Source organism: Macaca thibetana, chromosome X (assembly GCF_024542745.1).
Source record: "Macaca thibetana thibetana isolate TM-01 chromosome X, ASM2454274v1, whole genome shotgun sequence".
In the NCBI taxonomy this organism is placed as follows: Eukaryota; Metazoa; Chordata; class Mammalia; order Primates; family Cercopithecidae; genus Macaca; species Macaca thibetana.
In genome coordinates, this window is record NC_065598.1 from 97384443 (window position 1) to 97410666 (window position 26224).

Sequence of the window (26224 nt, forward strand, 5' to 3'; positions counted from 1 at the left end):
TTTTTTGTTTTTTTTGGCTCCTAGCATGTATTATATATTAGATCTGCAAGGAGAAGATCCATAACTCATTTAATTGTCTTTTTCTGTCCTTTGTGCCTCTTGAATTTTGTACTTATTTATCCATGTCCCATTGGTAAATAAATTTACTAAAAGACAATTATTGCAGGTTTCTGTAAAAGCTGTTGATGTAGCATTATCATTCTACAGTCAGACTCTTTTGGTGAACTCTCTTATTAATTTTATTACATTGTCTGTTTTTTTTCTTTCTGACTTCTTAAGTAGATAAATGCACTGTGCAAATTATGACAGTTTTATCTCTTCCTATTCAATAGTGTTTAGTTCATTTCTTTTACTTATCTCATTGCATTGTCAGGGACCTCCAGAAAAACAGTATTGATGATACAGCACATATTTGTCTTGTTTCTGATTTTAATGGTCGATGTTTCAGTGTAAGGTTGGTGTTTGCTGGAGGTTTCTGAATAAATAGTATGTCATGTATTTATATAATAGGATTTATAAAGCATTAAAAATGAGTGAACGGCTGGGCGTGGTTGCTCACGCCTGTAATCCCAGCACTTTGGGAGGCCGAGGTGGGCGGATCACCTGAGGTCAGGAGATTGAGACCAGCCAACCAACATGGAGAAAATCCCATCTCTACTAAAAATATAGAATTAGCCGGGTGTGGTGGTGCATGCCTGTAATCTCATCTACTCAGGAGGCTGAGGCAGGAGAATCACTTGAATCCAGGAAGCAGAGGTTGCAGTGAGCCAAGATCGCGCCATTGCACTGCAGCCTGGGCAGCAAGAGCAAAACTCCGTCTCAAAAAAAAAAAAAAAAAAAAAAAAAAAAGAAAAGAAAGAGTGAACTAGATCTCTATGTATCAGGCTTGACAATTTTCAGAAACCTAATGTTGAATGAAATAATCAATTTGCAGAAAGACTTCGTATAATGCCATTTATATAATTTTAAACATATGAAACTATGTGTTATATTGATACATATATTTATAGCAGTATTTAAAATGGACACTGACAGATGTACATCAGTTTTGCAATATCAATTACCTCTGGGAATGGCTGGAGGAAAATGTGACTCCAACAATATATACAATTTAATTTTATCTATTAAGAAAAAGATTATAAACAAATATAAACATTAACATTGCTAATTATGGATGATGTATACATAGATCCTCATTGTTTTTTCTCTATATATCTTTTATTTAAATTAAAACTAAAGATGTATTGTGTACCCAATACAATTAATTTAAAAAATTCCATCACCTAGACATATTCTCAAGAAATTTTAGGATAATAAGGACTGAAAGGAGACCTAAAAGCTTCCCAGGATAAGGGGAATGCCACCTACAAATCAAACTGGCATCAGACTTCCTAGTCATAATACTTGATGATAAATGTCGATGTATAAATGCCTTGAAATCCTTAGAGAATATACTTTTCTCTAGTATTCTATTCCTAAACATACTATGAAGCAGGTATATAGTGACAGTAAAGATGTCTTCAGGACTGTAATTACTTAGAAAGTTTACCTCCTGTAGAGTTTTCCTTAGAAAATTGTTTGAACATGACTCCCACAAAATGAGGTAGTAATCAATTGAAAAGTACACATGGAATCCAGGAAATAGTGATCCCAACTTGGAAAAGTAATAAATGTTACTTTTAAGGTGATGGTCAAATAACAGGTCCTGATTAGGCCAAAGTGGAGCAATATGATAGAAGATTTAGGGTAGTGGATGAACTAATGAATAAAAGGAGACTTGGTAAAAGGAATTGAGAGGTTAGAAAATGAGAGGTTAGAAAAACTAGAGGGTATGATAAAAGCAAGTAAGGGAAGAAAAACAATTAGATGATCATCTAAGAAAATATTACAGTAATGACCCTCAATAAACCATGCCTCCCTGTATCCATGCCATTGTATAGTCCCCTCCCACATTGACTCTGGGCCTGGGCACGTGATTTGCTTTGACCAGTTTAAATGTTAGGAAACATGACAAAAGAGTAGGCCTGGACAGAGCATTTTCAGTGAGGCTTGCACTCTTTCTGCTCTGAAACCACCATGTGTGGAGCTGCCCAGGCTAACCTGTGTAGGGTGAGACTACATAGAACAGAGATGAAATGTTTCAACTGAGGAATCCTAGAAAGAATTGTCAGATAAAATATACGAATACCAGTTAAATGTGAATTTCAGCTGAACATCTAATAAATTTTTTGTGTATGTGTTTTCCAAATATTGTATGAGACATACTTTAAAAATATTAATTGTTCATTTTGAATTCAAATTAATCTGGGCATACTGTATTTTAATTTTCTGGATATAGCAGTCCTAGCTACAGGACTGCTAATCTGCCAGGTGACTCCAGCAACACGAATAACCTCAGGCAAGACTAGCAGAAGAACCAACCAGATATGCCCAATAGGAACTACCAATCCACAAAATAACCAGCAAATAAGATGGCTATTTAAAGTCACTGAGTTTTGGAGTGTTTTTTTTAATGCAACAATAGACAACAGATGAACAAAACAAAACAAAAATGTGTATTTGCTCCAAAAGTGCAGCAAATTAAGATACAGAATGAATTCAGCATTTTGATGGAATATAAGGAAAAATAATCTATTACGTCTCGAATGTAAGAATGTCCCCCTTACGTGACTCAAGGGCCTTGAGGTGGAATATTTCTAAACTATAGTGGCCTCGATTAAATCATAACCTAATCCCAGGTGTCTGTTGAGTCTGACCTGGGCACATAAGATGGGGCAGGCTTGAACTAGCTCCCAAGTTACTAAGAGTGATGCAGGTAAATATTCCTGGGGTAAGATGCATTCATAATGTGATATAGTTTTTTTCTACCTTGCACCTAGCTGTACTACCCCAGAAGATAGTACATAAGTAGACGATGGTTACATGGCTCCCAGAGAAGTCTGAAGTGACCAAATAGATATAAAGGCAACCCTTCTACATCCCAAGAAAGGCTTAGGTTGAACTTGTGAAAGTATCTGAGATATCTGAACACTAGTCACGTGATATTATCCTCAAAAAGGTACCTTCATGGGATCATAAAATCAAAGGGAGCTTGCCTTTCTAATGGAGAGAATGCAGTTGAGCTTCTGGCTTTATATAACCATCTGCATGCAGCTAAGTTCCAGTTTACTTTTATATTCTATTCTGTAACAACCAGGTGTTTCTCCCATTAAAACTTTCTGCTTTCAACTCTAGACATTGAGAACAATGAAGTGTGTTTAGATTATTATGACTACGTAAATGCTGCTCATTGCTGAGCCAAGTAGTGTCCTAGCACTTGAACCCATCTTCTATAGTTTTAGAAACTGATTCACATATCACCTGTGGGGATGAGATTATAAGTAGACATGAGATTCAGTGTAGCTAACAGAATGTGTCATAGAAGGTGATAAAAGGCAGAAGAAAGAATAGTGGAATGGATATCCTCATTTTACAAAGTGCAAAGTAAAGAAATACTAGCGGAAGTTTATGAAATAAAATAAAGTTTTATGCATATTATTTAAAGTTAAATTTAGCTACTTTATATGTTTTATTTTTATTGCCTACTTCTTTCACAGAAAAGCAAGCTTAATAAAGGCTACCTCTGCTCACTACCAAATTTCAAATGTTTTGAATAGTGCATGGCACACAATGGTGCTCAAGAAGTATCTATGGACTGCATGATTAAACTAAAATAATAATAATGCTATAAAAAATGGGAATAAGAGGGGGGAGAAAGTATGATAATATAAATGAGCTAAAGTGTCTTATTTTCATATCAAAAATTTGTTAGGAATACAAGTGTATTTTAAGAGTCTTGAAGATAACCACAAGAACAGGGTTTCCCAGGCACTATTAACATTTTAAGCCAGGGACTGTCCTGTGCATTGTAGGATCCCTGGTCTCTGCTTTCAAGACACCAGTAGCACTCTTTCCCCCAGTTGTGACAACAAAAAATGTCTTTGAACAGTGACAAATGTCCCCTAGGGAGCAATATCACTCCTATTGAGAACCACTGCATCATAAGGAGTTAAAAATCAGAAAAGTTGAGAAAAGTTTGGCATTCTAGAAAGTGATACTGAGTCTAGGCAAATTCAAAAGGGAAAACCGTTTTTATTATAAATTCTGTACTATAGAGTTTTTGTCAAGTGTATGTATTGTTTTGATACATATTAATATTTATTCAAAAACATTAATGAGGTAGAATCAACAGGGCTTTGTGACAAGCTGGCAATATAGAGTGAAAAAGATGGAAGAGTCAACAATGATTAGGGTTTTGGCATGTGCAACTGGGTGGATGATGGTTGTTTTCATGGAGACAGGGAATACGGGTGGGGGAATAGTTTTGTTGTAGGAGCAGGGAATAATGGCTCCAATTTCAAATATGTTGAGCATGAAATATCTGTGAGATATGTAATCTGTAGGCATCAAATAAATTAATCCTGAACTCAAGATATATAGACTTGTGAGTCATTAATATATAGATGATAATTGAAACGATGGCAGTGGATGAGATTCCTGGAAGGAGAAGAGACTTGAGAACAGGACCCCAAGGAACAGCAATATACTGAGTGTGTAATATTTTAGTCTTTTTAATGCATCTTAATGCTTAAATTAGTTAGGACCATACAGTAAATACGGTTTTAGATTTTTTAAAAACAAATTGTATCTTGGCAAAAATAATGCACATTTATTGAAGCCATTTGAAAAACATGTAGATAAGCACAAACTACTCTCCAGAACCAGAACTGCAGCTTCAGGCCTCGATGATCAAATAGAGTAGGCATTGAGCACTAATTATGTGCCAGGCAGATGGAGATTCAATAGTAAACAAAACAGACACCATTCTTGTGTTAATACAGCTTATTATTTAGTAGAAAATATAGTCAAAGAAAACAGGAATTTACAATGGAGTTTGATGAATGGTATAAAAATTAATAATGGAAATCTACTTCACCTACAGATACAGTGGGATGTGATTAAAGCATCTTCAATGTCCTCCATTTTCCTCTTATTTGGCATGAGCTTAGTTGCAAGAACAGGAAGAAACTGTTTTGAGTTCCTTTGCTCCCTGTACTGTGTAGTAAGAACGTTCAGGAAGGATGGCAGAGAACATGGAGTTGTTTGCCATTGTGGGCCTTACTAGAGGCTCTGTCCAAACCAAGCTTCTCAGTATTCTGGGTTCTGATTCCTTCACAGAGAGTGTCTCCTTGGATTTGTAAATTGGTTTTATACTTTATAATCTGTTCAGTTAATTTTCCAGAAACTCCCTAGCTGCACTCTCGAGTCAGTCACTTGGCAACACCAAATTCCAAAAAGAGAGAGACTGTATATTTCTCAAAAATAAGAAGCATGCAGAAGTTGACCTCAATGGGCCCTATGGGTTATAAGAAGCAGAAAGAGATTGAGATGAAGAAATCACAGAGACAGGTCATGTTTGCAGGAAGCAACCTGTTCGCTTGGTAACATTATAGTTGACCCTGCCCCTGAGTAGCAGGAGAGAGCCCCAACTGTCTTGCAAAGCCCCAGCTACCTCTTTGTAATGGCTTGGGCCACAAGGAAAATTGTTGACATTACAGAAGACAACGCTGGCCCTAATCTTAGAAGAACTATCTGCAAATAACTGATTTGAGAAAACCTGATATTTCCTAAATATGGTGAATTAAAATGAAACTGGCATACAAGGTAAACACAAATTATACATGAAAAAGAGAGAAAAGGGACATGAAAACTAAATGGCAGATGATGAAAACTCATCTGAAAAATGTTACCATAAAGTAGATGAAAATTTTCACCAAATATTTCATATGAATTTGAAAGTTTTAATAAAGCAAGTAAGCAAGACCTCAATAAAGGAATGGGAAAATAAGAATGAGAAGAAATGTGATCTGTGAGGCTTCTGTGAAGAATGTGAAAAAAGAAATTTAACAGTCACAGAGATGAAAGCAAAAATCGCAGAAGCACAAGGAAGAGAGAAACTATGGCAAAAGCATAGTAATTAGTGTCAAATCTATGTACATTTAGGACTAAGACCAAAACAAATGTGGTGATTATGTTTACAGAATGAATGTAATGGTGATACACTCAGATGGAGAAGCAATTATACAATGAACAACAATTGGAAGAGGAAAGAAAAACAAGGTGGGAGGTAATGTAAATATGTTGATTTTCTTATCCTTAATGACTGAGGTCAAAAGATACCACCTAAACCAGACAAATATGGTGATACAGGTATAAGTACATTGAATAGTATAAACACTAAGAAATATAATCTAATCAACTAAAAGTGCATGAAAAGAGGAAAGGGAGCAGGGCAGAGGACTAAATGTGTATAAAGTTAATCCTTAAAGCATTATTCATAATAGCAAGAAAAATGAAAAACACACAAAATATTCACGACTAAGTAATTATGACACATTAATGCAATAAAATACTATTCAGTTATAAAGTGAAAAGCGAATTTTTAATCCAGTGATAACCAATGATTGACAAGGTCATTTACATATTGCTCTGTGTGTGTGTGTGTGTTTATTTGTATGTTTATGTGTGTCTGTATAATATCTCTAGAATAATGCATTAGAAACTGCTTCTGGTGGGAGAGAAGCAAGTAGTTGGTAAGAGAGGGGGTTAAAGATTTTTAAATGTATACCCTTTGTTATCTTTTGAATTTTGAACCACTAGGATGTGTTACCAGTTTTTAAAAACAAATTAAGTTTAAAAATAAGATAAAATGCAGGCAGGCACGGTGGCTCATGCCTGTAATCCTAGCACTTTGCAAGGCCGAGGTGGGCGGATCACCTGAGGTCAGGAGTTTGAGACCAGCCTGACCAACATGGCGAAACCCCATGTCTACTAAAAATAGAAAAATTAGCTGGATGTGGTGGCATGCGCCTGTAATCCCAGCTACTCAGGAGGCTGAGGTAGGAGAACACTTGAACCCTGGAGGCGAAGGTTGCAGTGAGCCGAGATTGCGCCACTGCACTCCGGCCTGGGAGACAGAGTGAGGCTCTGTCTCAATAATAATACTAATAATAATGTAAAATATAAAGAGTTGGCTGACTGATCTTTGCCCAGCCTTGTAGATATCATGTGAGATCCCTAATATATGTTTTGTAGAGTTTCCTCATTCCATGTACATCTGTCTTTGTTCTATCCTCCTGAAAACTGAGGCAAAGGGTACAGGGCAATGTCCTCATTGCCAACTTGGCCCCTGTGTCCCTGTCCATTTTCATTATTCACCATCAAGAGTAAGTACTTAGAATATTTCTCTGTTTGTATATTTCTCAAAAATAAGAAGCATGTGCAAGTTGACAGCACTTCAATGGACCCTATGGCTTATAAGCAGAAAGGTACTGCTAGTACCTTGTTCAAGAAACTTTGAGTTCTCAAAGCTAATTTTAAAAATTCATAGCCATCAATTTCAAGTTTTCCTAAATTCCAAAAGCTGCCATTACATATTGGTAACCAGGCCTGGGAGATTCTGACCAAAGATCTTTAATAGAAACCAAAAGTAGTGAGAACTCAGGACCTAAAGGAAATGTTTATCAGAAAGAAACTTTGTGGAAAGGAGAGAGGAGACATGAAGGAAAAACAGCTAATCTCTTGTGTCCTGGTCCAAATCAGTTCCCAAATTGAAACCCTAGAGAGTGGTGGGTATCAGGTATGACCAGATAAGTTACTGGGAAATTTAAGAGTATTGGGGTTAGTTTCTTCACTTCCATAGGAACAAGCTGAAAAAATGCTGAGTCTGACATGGGACAGCTCAAGTGGAAGGCTAGAAAAGGCTGTGAGAGAAGGCTGGTGATAACATCTCCCAAGACTTCCCTTACCTCCATGCCCCATCCCCAGCTGAGAGGGGAGGTTGCCAACTTCATCTATGACCCAATTCAAAGGACTGGATAATTAAAAATACAGAACTCTGGATATAGATCTATGCATTGACAATTGGTCTTTGTGAGATGCAAATATTTATTCAGAAGAGGGTTGTGTAACACGGTTATCTGGAGTCTTAATTGTGGTGATAGCTTGAGCCATCAAATTGCCTTTCCTTCCTTCAAAATTATCCCATATCCAGCTAGTTGAAAACAAAGAACAATAGAATACTGATGGCTAGACTTAATAAAGACCTTGCCAGGGTCGAAAGAAACATGATTGAATAAACCAGAAGAACTAGTTTGGACTACTCCACTGCCAGGGGAGTGGGGGAGAAAGAAAACATAAAAATAAAATGAAGGCAGGGAAAGGGTCTTTAGAAAGATTTCTGGGAAAAGAACATTTGTAGAACACTAGGTCCAAATGCTTTGTTTATTCCTCCTTCCCTCCTCTTTGAGAGTAGCAATGGTGAGGCACTTGACCGTCCAATTTTTTCATTGCTATTCTCAAAGCAGTAGAAGCCAAAGACACGGCCTGTGTGCTGGCACGTAGGATGAGGACAGCAGAGTCAAAATAGCATAGTATTATAGGACAAGGTAAAGATCGTGTTCACATAGAAAAACAGATAAATCCTTAGGAATAACCCCAAAAAGAAATGTGAATGATCTTTGTAAAGAAAATATCACAAGTGACAACAAGGTCTAAATAGTTGTACATAGATAAAATTCTAAGATGCCAATCCTTGCCAATTTGATCCATAAAGTTAATATAATTTCAATCAAAACATAAACCGTGTGTTCTACAATAAATGACATTAGCATAATTAATAATATAGAGAAAATTAAGATAGAAAATCTACCTCAAACTGTCTATACAGACAGACAGACACACACACACTACTAGTAGGTTAACAGTGAAGCTAACTGTAAAAAAGATATTGTGTTTGTATTCCTTCTAAGGAAATAGGCAAAGGCTTTTCTTATAACTTTGAGAAGGAAAGGCTGTCATGGAAAAGAAAAAGAAGAAGGAAGGGAGGAAGGAAGGAAGGAAGGAAGGAAAGAAGGAAGGAAAGAAGAAGCAAGAAAACAGTACATATAGAAGTCCTAAAAGAAAAATATTGACAGAAGCAGAAAACTCAATTTCCTGAGTGATGAAATAAATCACACATACACAAAGATATCAAGAGATGGGGTGAGTGAAAACATTGGCAATGGTTGCAACATGTCATAAGGATCTCATTTCAAGTGTAGCTAATGACTACCATACAGGTCAGTACAGCAAGTCTATACTCAGAAAAGGAAATTGCTTTTGTCTTGCACAGATATAGTAATTTGGGAGAGGAGAGAGACCAGTGCCCAGTTTGCCATGGTGCAAAGGTCGGCAGGATGAGAGTTCCTAAGCTTCCCGTGGGCCAGAATATGTCCTGAGAACATACCTGGAGCAGAGGCCTGCTCACAAGCACCAACACAGCTCTCCCCACCCACACACACACACACACACACACACACACCCACCTGCCTTAGGCCACCTAGTGAGCTGAGGGACTCCAAGTCAATAAGAGGCTCCTGAGGGAAAGGGATGTGCCTCAGGAGAAACTTTAATGCTTGGAAACCACAGAGTGGGTGCGCAGCTGGGCACATGAGGATCCCAGAACGTGCCACAGACAGCACTAGAACGGAGTGCTCAACCAGTGGTGCTGGGCTCATCGGCTAATCATGAGGGAAAAGAAGTCAAGTCACATCACTGTCTCTCACCTTGCACAAAAGTAAATTCCAGACAGATCGATGAGACAAAACTCTGAATAGAAAGGTGTGAAAGAACGAGAAAACTGCCAAGGAGACTGTGTTCATGGGAAAGTGGGAAAGCCTGTCCTAAACTTCACACCAAAACAAGAGGCAGTAAGGGAAAATGGACCTCCAGGATGGAAAGGAGGCCATGATCACAGAGAGTAGGGAAGTGGCAGCCAGTGAGAAGACACATCTGGCATTTGTAACAGATGGGGCAAAGGCCGGCCCTCTGCAGCACTCTGCTGGACTCTGGTGTAGTGCCCATCTGCATCATAGAGCAGCCAGTGTCCCTCAGAAGAGAGGCAAGAGCAACCCCTCGCCACAGCTACCCAACTCTTTGCCAAGTGGTGCATCGTCAGAGGGACAGACTGGGTGAGGGCTATGTTGGTTCAGGGTGGCACTTAAAAGTAAGGGGATTGTGGTGGACACTGCTTTGAGAGTGGCACAGTACCCCGGTGAGGATCCAGTGTCTGAGACAGGATGCGCCTGCCGGGAAGCTGGATGTCTGCAACCTTGTGTGCACTCACCTGGAGGGGGGCGGGGTGGGGGTGGCAAACCACAAAATCCCTAGGAGAGGCCGCAGGCTGGGGAGGGCACCTGAAGTTGGTCTGGAAGTCAGTCAGTGCCTACAGACACCAAATGGAAACGAGCTCATGAGATAGATGAGAAGCAAAACCCAGGGGGCCCTTTCTGGAGATGGAAGACAGCCTGTGGCAGCAGTTCCAGATTGACACAAGAGACAGGCTCAGGCTGGGGTGGCACCATCAAGGCAGAGCACTCCCCACAGAATGTGGCAAGCTCAGGATTGATGACCTTTCCCAATTTTTGCCACGGGGAAGCCCAGAAAGACTGTCTTTTGGTTGCAGCAGGCAGGTATGTATTGTGATTGATGGCTCGGGGCTGTTTTTATGTTTGCGTTACATATGGAATGGGGGCACCGGTGCTCTTGCCAGTGCTGAGAACCTCTCAGTGTCTTGATCAGGCCCTGGGAGGCAGGCATGCTCCCGACTCCCCTACGCATCCCAGGGAGGCAGAATCCACGGGAACTGGGCTCGTACCCAGGCACTGCAACCAGTCAGGGGATGAGGGGGCAGGACAGAAGGGCTGTGCGTGAGTGCTTTTGGGAGGGCAGTGCCAGCAAATGGACAGGAGGGTTTTGACTTGGGCCAAGACAATGCCGTGGAGACGCTTGGACGCTGATGGGCTTTTCTGTAACAGAGTTTGCTCAGGAGATGGGCAGAAAGCCTCTGGGGCGCTCCCTGAGTTAGGACTCAGCTGCGGCCTCACTGTGTCAAGTGCCTCAGAGATGGTGGACAAGTGTACGCAAAGGGAAATTTGGTAGCATGCAGGGAAGTAGGGACGTGCATGGTAATTCCGGACCACAGGCTAGGAGGATGCCTTTGTGCTCAAAGAGACTGAGCAATGAGGTGTCACTGAAGACAGTGTTGGTGAAGCAGGCTCCACTGGGAAAAGTGGTTGCGGAGCTGTCTGCAGGGAAATCCCCTTTGAAATCAGATTGCCCAGCCAAACTGTGGTTGGCTTGGGAGAAAGGGTGGTCCTTCTGACAGCTCTTAGGAACCCTTAAGAACTGAGACAGGGCTCCCAGAGCCAGCCAAGGAAGCCCCAGCAGTGTGAGCCTTGATGGGGGGGGGTGTGGTGTCACAATAACTGCAAGTCGTTTGTTGGCCATCCCAGACACCAGGGCCTGGGAAGAGGCCTGGTCCCCATTCCAGGTGGGAGGGTTTCCCAGAGTTGGTCAGGGGACCTGGCAGGCACTCAGGCCCTCTGGCCAGCATGGACTGTGGGGCAGATGGTACAAGCAGGAAAGTTGTAACCCACCTGGAACCCAAGCTGCGCGGGGAAGGGAGAATAAGACAAGAAAAGAAAGCTTTGTTCTGTGTGGAAGAGAACAAGCCGAATGCCCAGCACCACAGAGATGGCGGCCGCCCAGGACACAGTGACCCACAGCAGCAGCCCTGGGAGGCCGAGAGGGTACCGGCACGGCAGCAGCCTTGCCCAACGGAAGCAGATGTGTTTACTGGGTTTGCCATGGCTTTAGGGAAGGGGACCACTTCTTGACACACACAACACAAACATACAGGGAACCTGGCTTTGCTGATTCAGGGGCTAAACCTGCTGGGCAGGATCTGGTAATGTTGGAGATGGGGGCGGGTCAGGGGCAGCACGAGCTGCCCTGACCCATGGAGTGCTTCTGTGCCCACGGGCTCTTCCTTTCCTGGCAAAGTGCAGGGACCTCAGATGGAGAGTGTGGAGGTGTCTCCGGATGGATGGAGTGACCTCGGTCGTGCCAAGTGCCCTCAGCATTTGCCCTATCACCCCCGCGGGTAGTTGATGGAAGGCTCCACTGTCCCCTTCCAGGGTCCCACCAAAGGTAGTGGGGATATGGAAGAAAGGAGGTTGCTCCAAAGGGAGCAGCGGCCAACCCTCTCACTCTGTCAGGAAGTAGCGCCGGGGATCCCAAGGAAGAGAGAAGGAGGGCTGGAAGCAGATTTCCCCGTGGCTTCGCAGGAGGGACAGAACTACACAGGGTAGGTGCTGGGCAAGCGGCAACCTTTGTGCAATAAATGCGCCCCGATGCGTGGTAGAGCTCCCCCACCCGCTCCACCCCGGTCCCCATCCCCACGTCGGGATGCGCAGACAAACGAAAAGGCCGGGGTTACTGACCTTTCTTTCCAGGCTGGCAGTCAAGGAAAAGACATTAAGAAGGGATTTCTCTGTGCCGGGCACGGTGCTGCCTGCTCCACGGGTGTTGTCTCTTTCAGTCCTCTCAACATTCCATCCTAATTCCACGAACTCCCCCGCTGTGCCCCTCCCTTCCTCCCACCCCCGCCCCCAGCCCCTTCTTGAAGTTTATTCTGAGCACTGCAGCCCCTCTCTATCCCTGCCTCCTGTGAGCACCGATAAGCCGGCATTTGTCAGGGAACAGAAGTCCCAGTCAGCTGGCGTTTATCGTGCTTTTTTTGTCCTTCTCTCAGTGCAGACTGTAAACTCAAGGACAAGGACCATGACTCTTTTCTGCCAATCAAAGCACACAACTTTATTGATGATACACACAGATGCGGACTTGGGTGGAAGAGGTTAAGTCGGTACAATAGACAGAAGAGCAGTGCACTTTTTTGATGAATAGGTTCACTATCCATCAGGCGCGTGTAGAAGAAAGAGTAAACGAAAAATAATTCAACCTAAGCTGCAACAAATGCATTTTCAGCTCAAGCTGCGATATGCGTCTGGTCTCTGCAAAGCGGTTCTGCTTGGACAGGGAGACCACCACAGGCAACAATAGCTGTAATTTGATGTTCTTTGTCCACAGCAGGCAGCTGAAGTGATCCCCTCACCACATGAAGGAGGCTGCAAGGGAGGAATTTACAGTGCCAACATTGCCTGCAGACTGCACAACCAACAAGTTACTCAAAGCTCTGTGGGAGCCCCTGCCTGGCCAATAAGAGTGTGGTCCTGGATTGAGCCCTGGAACTTTCACCCAATGAGGTGGTGATTGGCTAAGGCTGGATCTTCAGTAGCACCCTCTGCAGATTCTTTGACATCTGCAAACCAAGCGCGTTGTGGGTGGATTCCGTCCCATTGTGTTCCAGAGGGCCGTTTATGGGGCAGGGGTTTCCAGGAGAATCTCTCTGTTTCCTTTTCTGATAAAGAGGGACATGAATGAGAAGAGCATCTGGGCACCGACTAACTCCCCCGCCAAGACTGGCTTTTCAGACAAACCCATCAGTGGTTTCAAAACCTGAACCTTAGCACATCCACTTCCCTCTGATATCAAAGGAAACTTCAAGTCTGAAACGGACTTGGCAAGCATGTTATTAATAACTGTCATGCTTATTAACAAATTTAATCCGGCCTGCTGCAGAAATGAGTTGCAGCAATGTGACACAGTCTCCTGACACACTTCATTGATGTACATCTTAATCTGGCACTCACTTTCAATCCTGGCATTTAAGTTATCCGTGGCACACAAAGCCTCTCTAACAGTGGGGTCTGGTGTGGGGCCCGTGTTTCTAACCATTGAGAGACTGGCCAAATGGCTATTGATATCCTGGCTAAATGGAAAGCCCGCATCCTTGGGCTCAGCAAACAACAGTTTTCCCTGAATGAAAAGACACTTGGAGAGGTCCAGAACACAACTGCCATTTTTACAATTTTGAGCACTCCAAGTATTTTTATGTTCATAGGGGAATGGCCGCTGTTTTATTGGGTGTGCTCGGTTGGCCTTGCCTCCCCCTGAGGGCCTGTCTTCTGTGCCACCTGGGGCCCCAGGTTCAGTCCAATCCCCATCCTCACTCCAGGGCCGAGCCATAGTTTCAATATCAAACCAAATATCAGGCTCCTCCTCATCCAGCTCCTGGTCATCGTCCCACTCCTCTTCCTCCTCCTCCTCCAGCTTCTCACTGTCATCTCTTCCTATGGTCAGTTTGTAAACGCAGTAGCAGGCACCAGCCCCAATCATCAGTCCTGCCGCCATCCAACCCACTTCCCGAGCCCGGCCCATGCTCAAGTCCGTGCCAGCCTTGGGGCAGGACAGGAGAGGGCCTTGCTCCACCTGATTGAAGAGGTCTCTCAGGTCCAGGGTGAGTAAGGATGGAGGGTAGCAGTCTTTAGCTTCTTCTAGGCTCTTGTAGCTCTCTTGTGATGAATCTATGGGTGAAACAGAATATTAGGGCTCGGGACTATGTTTGGCTTTGTGCCTCACAGACAGGTGGATTTTGAGTTGGTGAGAAAGGCAGATTAACAGGATATAATTTCTTTGTTCTTTTCTGTCTTCCTCTATGGACCTCAGGAGCCCCCATTTCTCTTTCTGGGTCCACAGGGAAGGGCAGGAGACGGGTCTGTGCTATGATAGCTAGGAGGGTGACAGTGTGAGTACCTCTCAGGTAGTCTCCTTCACCAGACCTCCACTTCCAAAGATTAAGGCAGTTTCTCTCACTAACCTCTACCAAAGTCAGGTAAATTCCTTGGTTTTCCCTTGTCTTCTGTTGTCAGTGGTCCCTCCACAGTGATAGAGGATAGAGTCTGGCAGAAGGGTAAATGCAAAGACAGGTAGGCGGAAATGGAGAAATGAAAGTGTAGTGGATGGACTGAGGACACATGTCCCAATTTCTGCTTTTGTGAATTTTAGGCACTTGAGTTTAAAAGATTTCTCATACTCTACTGACTTTCCCGACGCAGGCCTCCCCCGCCCCACTTGTCGTCCGCCATTTCCCCAGCAAAGGCCGCCACACCCCTTTCCCTGCACTGAAATGGGAGGGGGTGTGGAGAAAGAAGGGGCCAGGAGAGGGCGACTCGGACCCGGCCCTCTCATATCCCAGCCCCTCTCCTCCGCCACCCCCACCCGTGGTCCTGGGCTAATCCCACCTTCACACTGACCTGCAAGGTTCCAACCAAGGCAGTTTTCTCCTTCTCTTGCTGAGACTTGTGCCGAAACCTACAGGCCAACAGACCTACAAACCTGCAAACAGACAAGGGACCGAGGGGACGGAGTGCTTGGTGGACGGACCAGCACCCGGGACACTGGAACCTTTCTTTTCTCGGAATCTCTGGAAACGCCTTTCACTCCCCTCACCCCCACCCGAAACCCGCCACTTCTCTCTACTAAAATGAGCACGGGGTGGGGTGGGGGTTGGTGGCAGTATTTAGAAAGTAGGCGAGAAAGGACCCAGCTGTGATCGGCCTGAACTCGTATCTGTGGCGTTCTTGGCCCTCTTCCACCCATACCTCCTCTGAAGCAGCGCCCATCCTCGCACCGACCTGCACAGTCCGAGCTAGTTTCCTTCTTTCTTCACACGCCTGCAGAGTAATAGGGGGCTGGTACCCAGACGGAGGCGACTAGCAGGACTTGTGCTCTAGGCGGCTCTTGGTCACGTGACAGCCACGTCACCGGTGCGTTCTGGCCCCCAATTTCCACTCCCACAAGCAGTGCGGCAGGCGCCAGCCTGCCTTGTATCTCCCCCTCAACTCCCACAGTGGGCCCTGTCACTTTTTTCCTCTGTAACAATACCAGAAACCAGAAATGGCCCTGTCTTTCTGGTGTTTCAATTTGTGTTTCTCTAATTCCAGGAAGGGGCAGCTTCTTTTCCTGGGTCTGCCCTTCACTTACACTTCTTGGGGAATTGTCTCATCCTTTCCTTGGCTCTGGAACTCCTGCAGCCCCTTTCTTAAATTTCTACCCTTTTCCATGTTCAGTCTCTGTCTGCATCAACATTGGGGGAAGGGGCAGAAACGGAAGTCCAGGCAGTGGTGAGATTTTAATTAGTATTTTAATAACATTTAAGTTATATTTTGTCCTTTCTTTTTTATTGACTTGAACTACACTATTTTGTAATCGGAAAAAAAAAAATAAAGCTTTTCCCACTTGGAGAAGAAATAATTCAAACCTTTTTTTTTACAAAAATTTATATAACATAAGCAAGATTTCCCAGTTAAGAGGGAGGCCTCATTGATTTGGTGAAGTTAGTTTGTGTTAAGTTGAAAATATTTTCTTCTGACTGCACAGGAAATAGCAGCTTTCAAACAACATATTAAAATGAAAAACATACCCTTACAAACAAAACCAGTTGTGCTTTCAACATGATTTATAAATTGATGGACAAATGAATCTATACTGAGAAGGTCAGTGTTCTAATTTTGACCATTTTAAGTATGTGAACTATTGTCCCTTTCCTTCTCCTGGCTGAACTCATAGTATTAGGTGTAATATGACTGACATCTTCATAGAAGATTGCTGGGTGACTTTCACTCTGGCTTCAAAAGACAGATTTTTTTGCAAACCCCAACTTCAGAGGAATCTTACATCTTCAGATGAACTTTACAGATTAGTGACTCCACAGATTAGCCTGCCTTTAATTCACAGGGTTTTATTTAAAATCTATTCTGAAGTTTGTGGTGCAACCCATAAATCATCCAGAAATTAGATAATTTCTTGTTATCCTATTGATGAAAATGAGACTTGAGGTAATTTTCTTTCCATCATGACACTGTTGGTGATCTTGCTGCTGTCTGCCATTCATGTATTGTATGCTACCCTAGCAGTGGTGAGTGTTCGGCATTTTCCAGTGGAGATGGTGGTGAGGGTCTGTGGGTGACTGGGAATCACTGCAACACCCCTCATGTCTGTGTCATTTTTTTCCCTCACAAGTGGAAGGGCAATGCACAGGATCTCAAGCAGTTGCCAGAAAAAAGAGGGCTTTACGCTTCCTGCCTTCTGTTACAATTTCACCAAGCCACCAGTACAAGCCCCTCAGAATAATCCCAAAACTCAGGGACCAAGTATGCAGAAGTTAGTTCTCAAGCATCCACCTGTCCCTGCTGAGGAGTCATACTCTAAATATAGACACTCCAGGCAACCTCTTAGAACACTGAAATATGACACCTCAGAGGGAGGGGCTCCCCAGTGAGGGGCCCCTGTGTGGAGGAGGCCCTTTCAGGAGGCAAGCCAAGGAGTCCTAGTGCCTTGCTGGTGAATATTCAGAAGTCAATATGTCACAACTTTCTGGTCTTCCCCTTTTATAGTCCAAACTCACCAATATCACATCTTAATCTCTCTAAATCTTTACCTCATTTTTTTTTATGACCCTTTATTTACTTCCCCTAGACAAGTGAATTATACTTATGAAGGCTTACTAACAGAATTCTCAGATTCAACAGTCCATCATTCAGTGTTTGGCTGCTAGGTAGTTGTATAAGTGGCTTTTGTTTGTTTTGAATATATACATTAAAAAAACTAAGGAGTATGTAAAGCTTAATAAAGACAGATGACTTGGTGTCACAGACATGGCTTTACAATAAGAACTTACTTTCACAACACTTAGTCAGGCTTCAAGGACAAAAACTTTACTCCTACCCTCTCCTCACTAGTATAACCTATCTCCACCCTTTTGGTATATTCTCCAGTTAGTCCAATGTATAACTTCTCACTACCATTCTCCCAGTATGCCCGACCTTTCCTGGTTTGAATCCACTCCCTGTCTAAAACTTCCTAAAATCCCATGGTTATAAAAACCCTTTCGATTCTCTTACCTCTTTGTTCTTCTGATCCATGATTCTACCAATTCCTACCTGGAGACTAGCATTAAAAACAAACAAACAAACAAAGAAAAAACTACTTTGCTCTCCATTATACATCTACCAACAAATATTTACTTAAGGACATGTTATAAGGCTCACATACCGTTCAAAAGTGAGAAAGGAAAATGCTTAAAGAAGTCCTCAGACAGGACAGTTAAAAGTTCCTCAGTCCGCAAAAAACTACTGTGAAACCACTGCCAAAACAAAACTTTTGGCTTAAATCAGTTCACGTGTGATATGTAACTTATAAAGTACCCAGAAACAAAAAAACGATCAGCAAATGGTGACACTAATGGAATTGTGGAGGGTGAAAAAAATAAATTATAGAAGGATGTTATCTTGAAAAGATACTACTTTTTGTATTGTGTAATTTTGGTATTGTGTCTTACTTAAGGTTGTGTGGTTGCAAGCGACATAGAACAAGCCTGGTTAGCTTAAGGAGGAAATGTTGAAGACCAGGCTCATTTCCGAGGGGTTTAGGTAGGAGAAATTGATAGATGTCTTTTCAGGATGTCACAAGTCCACCGGTTTTCAGGTTTTTATTTCTCTGATGAAGATTGAAATTTTAGTAAGACAGCTTTTGGTTGGTCTGTTTTGGGCACAATACCCACCCTTTGGCTGAGGAAAACAATAGGGTATGTAAAATGTAAAATGCACTTCCTTTCTTTTCCCAGGGAGAAATTTAAACTGTTTCAGATGTTGTTGTTGATTTGCAGGAGCCCTTTAACCACTTTGGAAATTAACCCTTTGTTTATCTATAACGGAAGTGCTGGGGGCATAATATGCCACAGAGTATCTTAGTTGTAATTTCCACCATTAACTAAACATTAGAAAGGTATGGTTATGAAATGGTGATGCACAAGGTTGTCCTTTGAGCCAAGGCCACTTGGCTTCTCCCACAGGATTCCCACAAGGTTGCGTCTGTAGTTCAGGGTCTCTTCCTCAGTATTGCATGACCAAATCCTGATTTTGTTTGTATGCTGAGAAGAGTTGCCTCTGGATGCCTCAAGGAAAGTCTCCCATTCATAGAGACTTATATATAAATCGATCTGAATGTTCAAACCTAGGGATCTCTGCATTCTCTCCCCATAAGTAGACCACAAGGGAGGCTGTTTCAACAGGAGTGACAACTGAATAATTTGCCCTGAGAAATACAACTGTCAGGGGGTACTGGAGGTTTCAGTCAGTCTTACCTGCCCATTCTTTCCTTGTAGACAAGCTACTACTTCGGAAAACACAACCTTCAAAGGTTGTTTGGTGAGCCTGCAATCAAAGCGAGGGTATTTGTTCATCTTAAGAAGGGAGTTTCAGCTGAGGAAGCATGAAGTACTATTACACATCATGGGCATGACTCTGCCAGAGAAAGTGAAATGTTCCATTCTCCTTAGCCAACACTTTTTCTCCTCCAGACAGTGCTTGGGTGGGAAATACCAACACTTTCTTCTGACTGTCCCTTTCATATGTTCCTATGCTTGAATGAGCCCCTTTGCTACACATGATCTTTCTCTAAACACAGGATCATACAGTTGATTTGGTTTCTGTTTACTAAATAAATTTCAATCACATTCTAGTACTGCCTCCCAGAAGTTACATAGATATGAATTTTCCTGGGGGTTTGCCTGTTCTCAACCTCCTCAGTCTCTTGATTTACTCCCATATTGTCTGGGTATTTTAAAAGTTATATTCAAATAATAACCTTTTATTCAAACTATTAAGGAATATCTCACTGAAGACCCTATGTTCTGAAAAGCTATATTACTTTTTGTATTGTTACCTGTTTTTGTATTGTGCTTTAGTTAAGATTGTTTAGTTGCAAGCCACTGAAATCAAATCTGGTTAACTTAAATAATGAGGGGATGTAATTATTTTATTCCTTTTCCTACTTTAAAAAAGTTAAATCATTGATGATGGGTGAATTATTCAGCTTATCAAACCAGTGAGTGAAATAGTTTCATACTAATTGCTAGTTTCCGGTTTCAGCCAATTTTGTCTTGGTCTGTGTTCCTCTAATACTTATTTCGTTTATAGATGATACTATCTATTTTGACCAAGTATATTTTGTAATGTTCTTTTTATGCACACTCATTTTTTCAGTGTGCATGCTTTATCTCACAGATACCTACTGTGCACTTATGTTTTCTCCTCAGGTTTTTTTTTTTTTTTTTTTTTTTTTTTTTCCTGCGTTCTGGCTTTTGTGGCTTCAATGCCTCCACCTTGCTAATGGGTGCAGGTGAAAGTCTGTAGCTCTCCTATTTAGAAGACTGGTCTAGTCAGAGGATTTACATATTGCCAGACACACTGATTAGCTCATTCAGGGCTGTGCTGTGTGCTAGGCCCCAGAAGACATTAAGATTGCTTTGAGTGAAGTGTGTAACACTCTCCACCAAGTGAGAAAATGTGGGACTTTTGGAGGCCATCACCCAACATCATTCTCCAGCTTCCACTCATTTTTTTCTAAAATGGAAATAGCTTTATAGTATTTTTTTTTTCTCGTAAAAAGAATGCAGGCTGGGGGCGGGGGAGGACGGAACAAAAATAACAAAGTATTAAGAAAGTAAAAGCCACACTCTCATTCCAGATTTTCTTTTCCGATCGCTTGTTCCTTTCAGATCTGGGACTAGATTTCAGAGGAAATGGTAGACTTTAATAGCTCGGGGGAGGGAAGGTGGAGGGAGAGGCTGCTGTCCCAGGAGCCTAGGGAAGGAAGAGGCAATTTTTCATAAAAAGTACAAGTGGCCCGTAGCCCCAGGGGAAGATGTCGTCCCTTTCTGGTAATCGGTGGAAGGGAAACACAACTACAAGGTGATGAGATTATTGAAGAAGAAAGAGTAACAAGGCCTGGTGTGGGGGAGGGAAAGGAGGGGGGCGGGCCCTCTTCTGCCGCACTGCTGGTGGGAGGGGAAATTGGGGACCCGAGTTGGTGGATGACGTAGCTCTCACGTGACCAAGAGCTGACGTGTGCAGAAGTCCTTCTTGTCCTGGTCGTTGTTCCCGTCTGAGTACCAGCTCCCCATTGCCCTGAGGGCGGGCGGGCCTGCGGCGGAGGGAAAAAGGAAGAGGAGAAGAAAATTGTCCCGGATCCCTGCAGGTCAGTGCCTGGGAGATTCCATAAAGTCAGGGTGCTAGAGGGTGTAGGGCCGAGACCGTCGCGGGTACTGAGGCGCCTCCGTCGTCTCTCCCACTCGCCGCCCGCTTTCCAAGACATATGTCCCGCCTGCACCCCATTTCGATGCTGCGAAACGGTGAGCTGGGGAGTGTTTGGGGAAAAGCTCAGAGATCGGGAGATGGGAATCTGCTGGGAGCCTAGGCCCGCAATCCGGAAAGGGAGCTGTGGCCTGGGTGTTGGCCCCTAGTCCACCAGGACAGTGCCGGAGGGGAATGGCTGGATATGGGGGCGGGGGTGGTGAGATGCAACGTGATATGTCAGCAGAACCCCAAGAGAGGTAATAGGGGTGGGAAACCTCTGACAACCAGGCCTCCGAATTAGAAAAGAGTTTTGTGTTCTGGGGACTAGTCCGTCCACCAAGCACGCAGTGGCGGCAGTTTCCCGTCTTTCTGCCTGTGGCTGTGCCTTCCTGACCATGGCTCTGTGTCTAGTGGGTCCAAGCCTCTCCCGGGTGGCCAGTCTTTCTGTAGGTTGCGGCACAACGCCAGGCAAAAGAAGAGGAAGGAAATTAATCCTAATCGGTGAAGGTCGATTTGAGGGTAAGACCATCTGGGGACTCTAGGAGGGACGGGGTTGGCCGCGGGGGTGGGGAGAAGGCAGAGAAGGTAATAATCTAGGTACAGGTTTGAGTCCGAATGTGTTTCTTGCACTCCCCGGACTGTGGCGAAATGGCGTGCTTTGTGTGTGTGTGGTGGGGGGGAAGTGGGGGAAATGACAGCAGGGAAACCTATCGGATAGTTTGTTCATAATCCTCCTCTCTCAACAGCACTTACTCCCCATGTTTTCGATCTGTCATCCTGCAGGTCTGCTATAGCAGGTGGCTCCGCTTGAAGCGAGGGAGGAAGTTTCCTCCGATCAGTAGAGGTCGGTGTGGGCGTGGGGGCTGCCTGGAATGGGGGAGGGGTTAGAAATCGCTCGCACTTTGGACAGGCTCTTCCAATCCTGCTTTATTTTCCTTACCTCCCTCCCATTTCAGGCTAGGGAGGGGGCAGACCTGTGCATGTTTGGGATGGCATAAAGAGGTTAAAAACAAACCTGATAGCCGGAATGGTGAATCAGGAAAGCAACAAATCAACAGTCAATCCATCAAGTGCTCCGTTCTCACTGGCTCTGGTCTCTCTGCAGATTGGAAAGGTTGTTGGGCGTGGCACACCACCAGGAAACAGAAGAAGGGGCGAACTGCTTGTCTTGAGGAGGTTAGTGCAAGGGTTCTAGTCAGGTCCCTGGGGACATCTGAGGTTGTGGTGACTGAGACCCCAGCAGAATCTGTGGATTCCACTGGCATTATCTAGGCTTTGGGCGGGGTGACCTGGGGTGGGGAGGGAAAGGCTGAAATGAGAGGCATAGAGATTTTGTCAACAATCTACATTTCCTACCTAGCATTCAATTATTATTATCTTGTCCCTCTGCACAACTCCCTGCATGGGACAACACAAGCAGAAGAGAAACTCAAACCCGATTTTATTCTTCCACTCCTAGGTCAACCTCCAGAATCAGCTATTGTGGCCTTGAAGTGGCTGAAGACGATCACCCTCCACAGGCTTGAGCCCAGTCCCACAGCCTTCCTCCCCCAGCCTGAGTGACTACTCTATTGCTTGGTCCCTGCTATTGTCAGGGACGATTGCATGGGCTACGCCAGGAAAGTAGGCTGGGTGACTGCAGGCCTGGTGATTGGGGCTGGCGCCTGCTATTGCATTTATAAACTGACTAGGGGAAGAAAACAGAACAAGGAAAAAATGGCTGAGGGTGGATCTGGGGATGTGGATGATGCTGGGGACTGTTCTGGGGCCAGGTATAATGACTGGTCTGATGATGATGATGACAGCAATGAGAGCAAGAGTATAGTATGGTACCCACCTTGGGCCCGGATTGGGACTGAAGCTGGAACCAGAGCCAGGGCCAGGGCAAGGGCCAGGGCTACCCGGGCACGTCGGGCTGTCCAGAAACGGGCTTCCCCCAATTCAGATGATACCATTTTGTCCCCTCAAGAGCTGCAAAAGGTTCTTTGCTTGGTTGAGATGTCTGAAAAGCCTTATATTCTTGAAGCAGCTTTAATTGCTCTGGGTAACAATGCTGCTTATGCATTTAACAGAGATATTATTCGTGATCTCGGTGGTCTCCCAATTGTCGCAAAGATTCTCAATACGCGGGATCCCATAGTTAAGGAAAAGGCTTTAATTGTCCTGAATAACTTGAGTGTGAATGCTGAAAATCAGCGCAGGCTTAAGGTATACATGAATCAAGTGTGTGATGACACAATCACTTCTCGATTGAACTCATCTGTGCAGCTTGCTGGACTGAGATTGCTTACAAATATGACTGTTACTAATGAGTATCAGCACATGCTTGCTAATTCCATTTCTGACTTTTTTCGTTTATTTTCAGCGGGAAATGAAGAAACCAAACTTCAGGTTCTGAAACTCCTTTTGAATTTGGCTGAAAATCCAGCCATGACTAGGGAACTGCTCAGGGCCCAAGTACCATCTTCACTGGGCTCCCTCTTTAATAAGAAGGAGAACAAAGAAGTTATTCTTAAACTTCTGGTCATATTTGAGAATATAAATGATAATTTCAAATGGGAAGAAAATGAACCTACTCAGAATCAATTCGGTGAAGGTTCACTTTTTTTCTTTTTAAAAGAATTTCAAGTGTGTGCTGATAAGGTTCTGGGAATAGAAAGCCACCATGATTTTTTGGTGAAAGTAAAAGTTGGAAAATTCATGGCCAAACTGGCTGAACATATGTTCCCAAAGAGCCAGGAATAACACCTTGATTTTGTAATTTGGAAGCAACACACATTGTAAACTATTCATTTTCTCCACCTTGTTTATATGGTAAAGGAATCCTTTCAGCTACCAGTTTTGAATAATGAATATCATATTGTATCATCAATCCTGATATTTAACCGAGTTGGTCTTTAGGTTTAAGATGGATGAATGAATATCACTACTTGTTCTGAAAACATGTTTGTTGCTTTTTATCTCGCTGCCTAGATTGAAATATTTTGCTTTTCTTCTGCATAAGTGACAGTGAACCAATTCATCATAAGTAAGCTCCCTTCTGTCATTTTCAGTGATTTAATTTGTGTATCATCAATAAAGTTGTATATTAATGCTGGAAAGAAAAAAAAGAAGAAAGAAAGAAACCATCCCTGTCCTTCAGTTTATAATCAAGTTGGAGAGATAAGAAACGTACAAACCAAAAGATAACAGAATATCTGAAGCATGTACTCATTGTCATATGTTCCCTCTGAGAGCACAAAGGAGGCAAAAGCTTCTGTGGGATGTGCTAGTCGGCTAAAGCTTCATGGAGGAGGTGGCAATTGAAAATGAGTCCTGCATGGGGTAGGGTGGTTAGGGAATTCCATGAGACAAGACGAGGGGGGCATGGTGTGAGAAAGGCATGGAAGTAGGAACCCTCTTCCTATGACAGTCAGGAGATCATTCTGCTTAGAGTGGATAGTGTGGAGAGTGGGAGTAGATAATTTTGGAAAGCTGGGTGAAGCCAGTTGTGGAGAGTTGTTTGAATATTATCCCACTGAACACCCAGACCCACTAAATCTTTTTTTACTAGAAAATAATTGGGGTCCATATGAAAGTCTCTATCTGTTACTGTATAGTGTCAGTGAGGGTGTGGCAAAATGGAGCCTTTCACACCCTAGTGGTGGCCATTTGTTAATACAGATCATAAGCCTTAAACTATGTAAACCTTTTGTCCTAAGGAAGTAATTGAATAATTGCCCAAAGATTGTATGTACAAGGCTGTTCATCCCAGCACTGTCTAAGCTAGTAAAAATTGGAAACAATTTAAGTATCTAGCACATTGGATTGGTTATAAAGTAAGGAATGTTTACACAGTAGGATAAGTATGCTGATGGAAATCTATATTGCCAGGAAAAGCTATTCATTATGCATTGTGAAGTGGGAAAGAAAAAATGGGTAGATAGAAGTATTTGAAGTATAATTCCATTTTTTAAGACTAATAAAACATATGTTTAAAAGGACACTAAAAACTGGAGTTATAGATATCCAGATAGAAACAGTAGTTATCTTTGGGTAGAAGGATAATGAATGATCTTTACTTTTTTACTTTTTATTCATCTATGTGTTTTTATTTATCTAAAATGGGTATTGATTTTTAGGAAGTTTTTGAGAAAGAAAAGTGATGGGAATGAAGCAAGTGATTGATTGGAACACATATTGAATGGAAGAAATATTTAGATTAAAAATGAGGTAGGTTGAAGTTTCTTCTCTGAAATGATAGATAAGGCTTATTATGAGGATTCAATGAGGTAATATATGCAAAGTACTTACAATGTTCTGGCACATAGTAGTTAATTAAGAAAATTGAGCACCCTTAATTACCTAGAATGCAGGGTTGATAGTTTTTTGGTTGACTTTTGTTTTGCTGGGGCATTCTGCCATGTTTTAGTGTCATTTAATAAATAATAGTAACAATAAAGGTTAACATTTATTAAGTGACTACTGTGTAAAGTTCTGTCATTCCTGCAAGGCAACTGTTAAAATAATTTCTCACAGGAGTAGTTTTCTTTCTTTTCTAAAAATCCAAAGTGTTTCCTCAGACATGATCACACCAGCCTCTGCAATATATTTCTAGTTGTTTGGGGGATGTTATCCTGCTTTATATATGAGGCCAGGAAAGGGTAAAATCCTCTATTCACTTACCCGGTTTTATATCCAAGTTTCCCTGTATGTACTGTAATGTTTGTAGTACAGACAAAACCAGGTTGGCTTAAAGTTGCTGGGTATGGTAAGCCTACTAAATCAAGCATATGTAGAAACTCATGTAACACCAGTTTTAAAGGTGGGGCGATGGGAAAGTGAACTAACATTTTTTCTTGCTCCTATTGTTAGGTGAGAGAAAAAGATTTGTGGGGAGATGGGGTGGGGAGGATTAATTCCTTTAAAATAAATTCGGTTTGATGTACCTGTGTGACACTCAGATGGGGATATGCTATTGTCATTTGAATGTATTGATCTGGTGCTCAGAGGAGATGAACGGGCTGCAAATAAGGATTTGAGAGCCATTGGAGGATGGATGATAACGGAGCACATGGAAGTAGATGTGGCCCTTCAGAGAGAAGGTGCAGAGTCAAAGAGTGAAGGGCTGCAAAAGAACTGTTTTGGGCAGCTAGGGAGAGAAGCACAGAATTTAAGCAATGTATACCCTTCCAGACACTTTTACTATTCATATACTTATATATTCTTTACATAAAATTGGATCATACTATCGATAAATTTTCAGTGCCTGATTTAAAACTTTTCTC

The 26224-nt window shown here is 42.9% G+C and overlaps 4 protein-coding genes across 12 annotated transcripts in view; 2 read left to right on the forward strand and 2 right to left on the reverse strand.

Annotated features, from left to right (window-relative positions):
- The window catches only part of TCEAL2 (transcription elongation factor A like 2), a 647988-nt gene that overhangs the window by 248800 nt on the left and 372964 nt on the right, over positions 1–26224 (forward strand). Inside the window, exon 1 of one of the 3 annotated variants that reach the window (XM_050775985.1) lies at positions 11323–11328. The exons of the other annotated variants lie outside the window; for them this stretch is intronic. The gene's annotated coding sequence lies outside the window, so the exon portion shown is untranslated. Of the gene's footprint in view, positions 1–11322; positions 11329–26224 lie in introns of those variants that run through there. 3 annotated transcript variants of the gene reach the window in all.
- Positions 12715–15589, reverse strand: LOC126946019 (protein ARMCX6). 4 transcript variants are annotated; one of them, XR_007722571.1, is made up of 5 exons: positions 15423–15579; positions 15075–15156; positions 14639–14720; positions 14251–14345; positions 12715–13339 (listed from the first exon to the last, which is right to left on the reverse strand). XR_007722571.1 is itself a non-coding variant. In XM_050775996.1 (4 exons), exon 4 carries the CDS (start codon positions 14197–14199, stop codon positions 13297–13299), a length of 903 nt encoding a protein of 300 aa, XP_050631953.1. In that variant the 5' UTR covers positions 14200–14345; positions 14639–14720; positions 15075–15156; positions 15456–15586; the 3' UTR covers positions 12715–13296. The 4 variants fall into 4 exon arrangements, 3 of the variants coding, with proteins under 3 accessions (XP_050631953.1, XP_050631954.1, XP_050631955.1); XM_050775996.1 differs by having other exon boundaries at positions 12715–14345; positions 15456–15586; XM_050775997.1 differs by having other exon boundaries at positions 12715–14345.
- Positions 20384–25418, forward strand: ARMCX3 (armadillo repeat containing X-linked 3). Of its 4 annotated transcripts, none has more exons than XM_050775981.1 (5): positions 20384–20859; positions 21369–21476; positions 21741–21801; positions 22063–22133; positions 22417–25418. In XM_050775981.1, the coding sequence occupies exon 5, from the start codon at positions 22563–22565 to the stop codon at positions 23700–23702; it is 1140 nt and encodes a 379-aa protein (XP_050631938.1). In that variant the 5' UTR covers positions 20384–20859; positions 21369–21476; positions 21741–21801; positions 22063–22133; positions 22417–22562; the 3' UTR covers positions 23703–25418. The 4 variants fall into 4 exon arrangements, with proteins under 4 accessions (XP_050631938.1, XP_050631937.1, XP_050631939.1 ...); XM_050775980.1 differs by having other exon boundaries at positions 21397–21476; XM_050775982.1 differs by having other exon boundaries at positions 20714–21013.
- The window catches only part of ARMCX2 (armadillo repeat containing X-linked 2), a 35016-nt gene continuing 31023 nt past the window's right edge, over positions 22232–26224 (reverse strand). Inside the window, exon 6 of the transcript XR_007722568.1 lies at positions 22232–22266. The gene's annotated coding sequence lies outside the window, so the exon portion shown is untranslated. The remainder of the gene's footprint in view (positions 22267–26224) is intronic.

What these genes read in the sequence shown, in the direction of transcription:
- LOC126946019 (XM_050775998.1), bottom strand. Translation starts at nt 14,199, where the DNA reads ATGGGCCGGGCTCGGGAAGTGGGTTGGATGGCGGCAGGACTGATGATT.
- ARMCX3 (XM_050775981.1), top strand. Translation starts at nt 22,563, where the DNA reads ATGGGCTACGCCAGGAAAGTAGGCTGGGTGACTGCAGGCCTGGTGATT.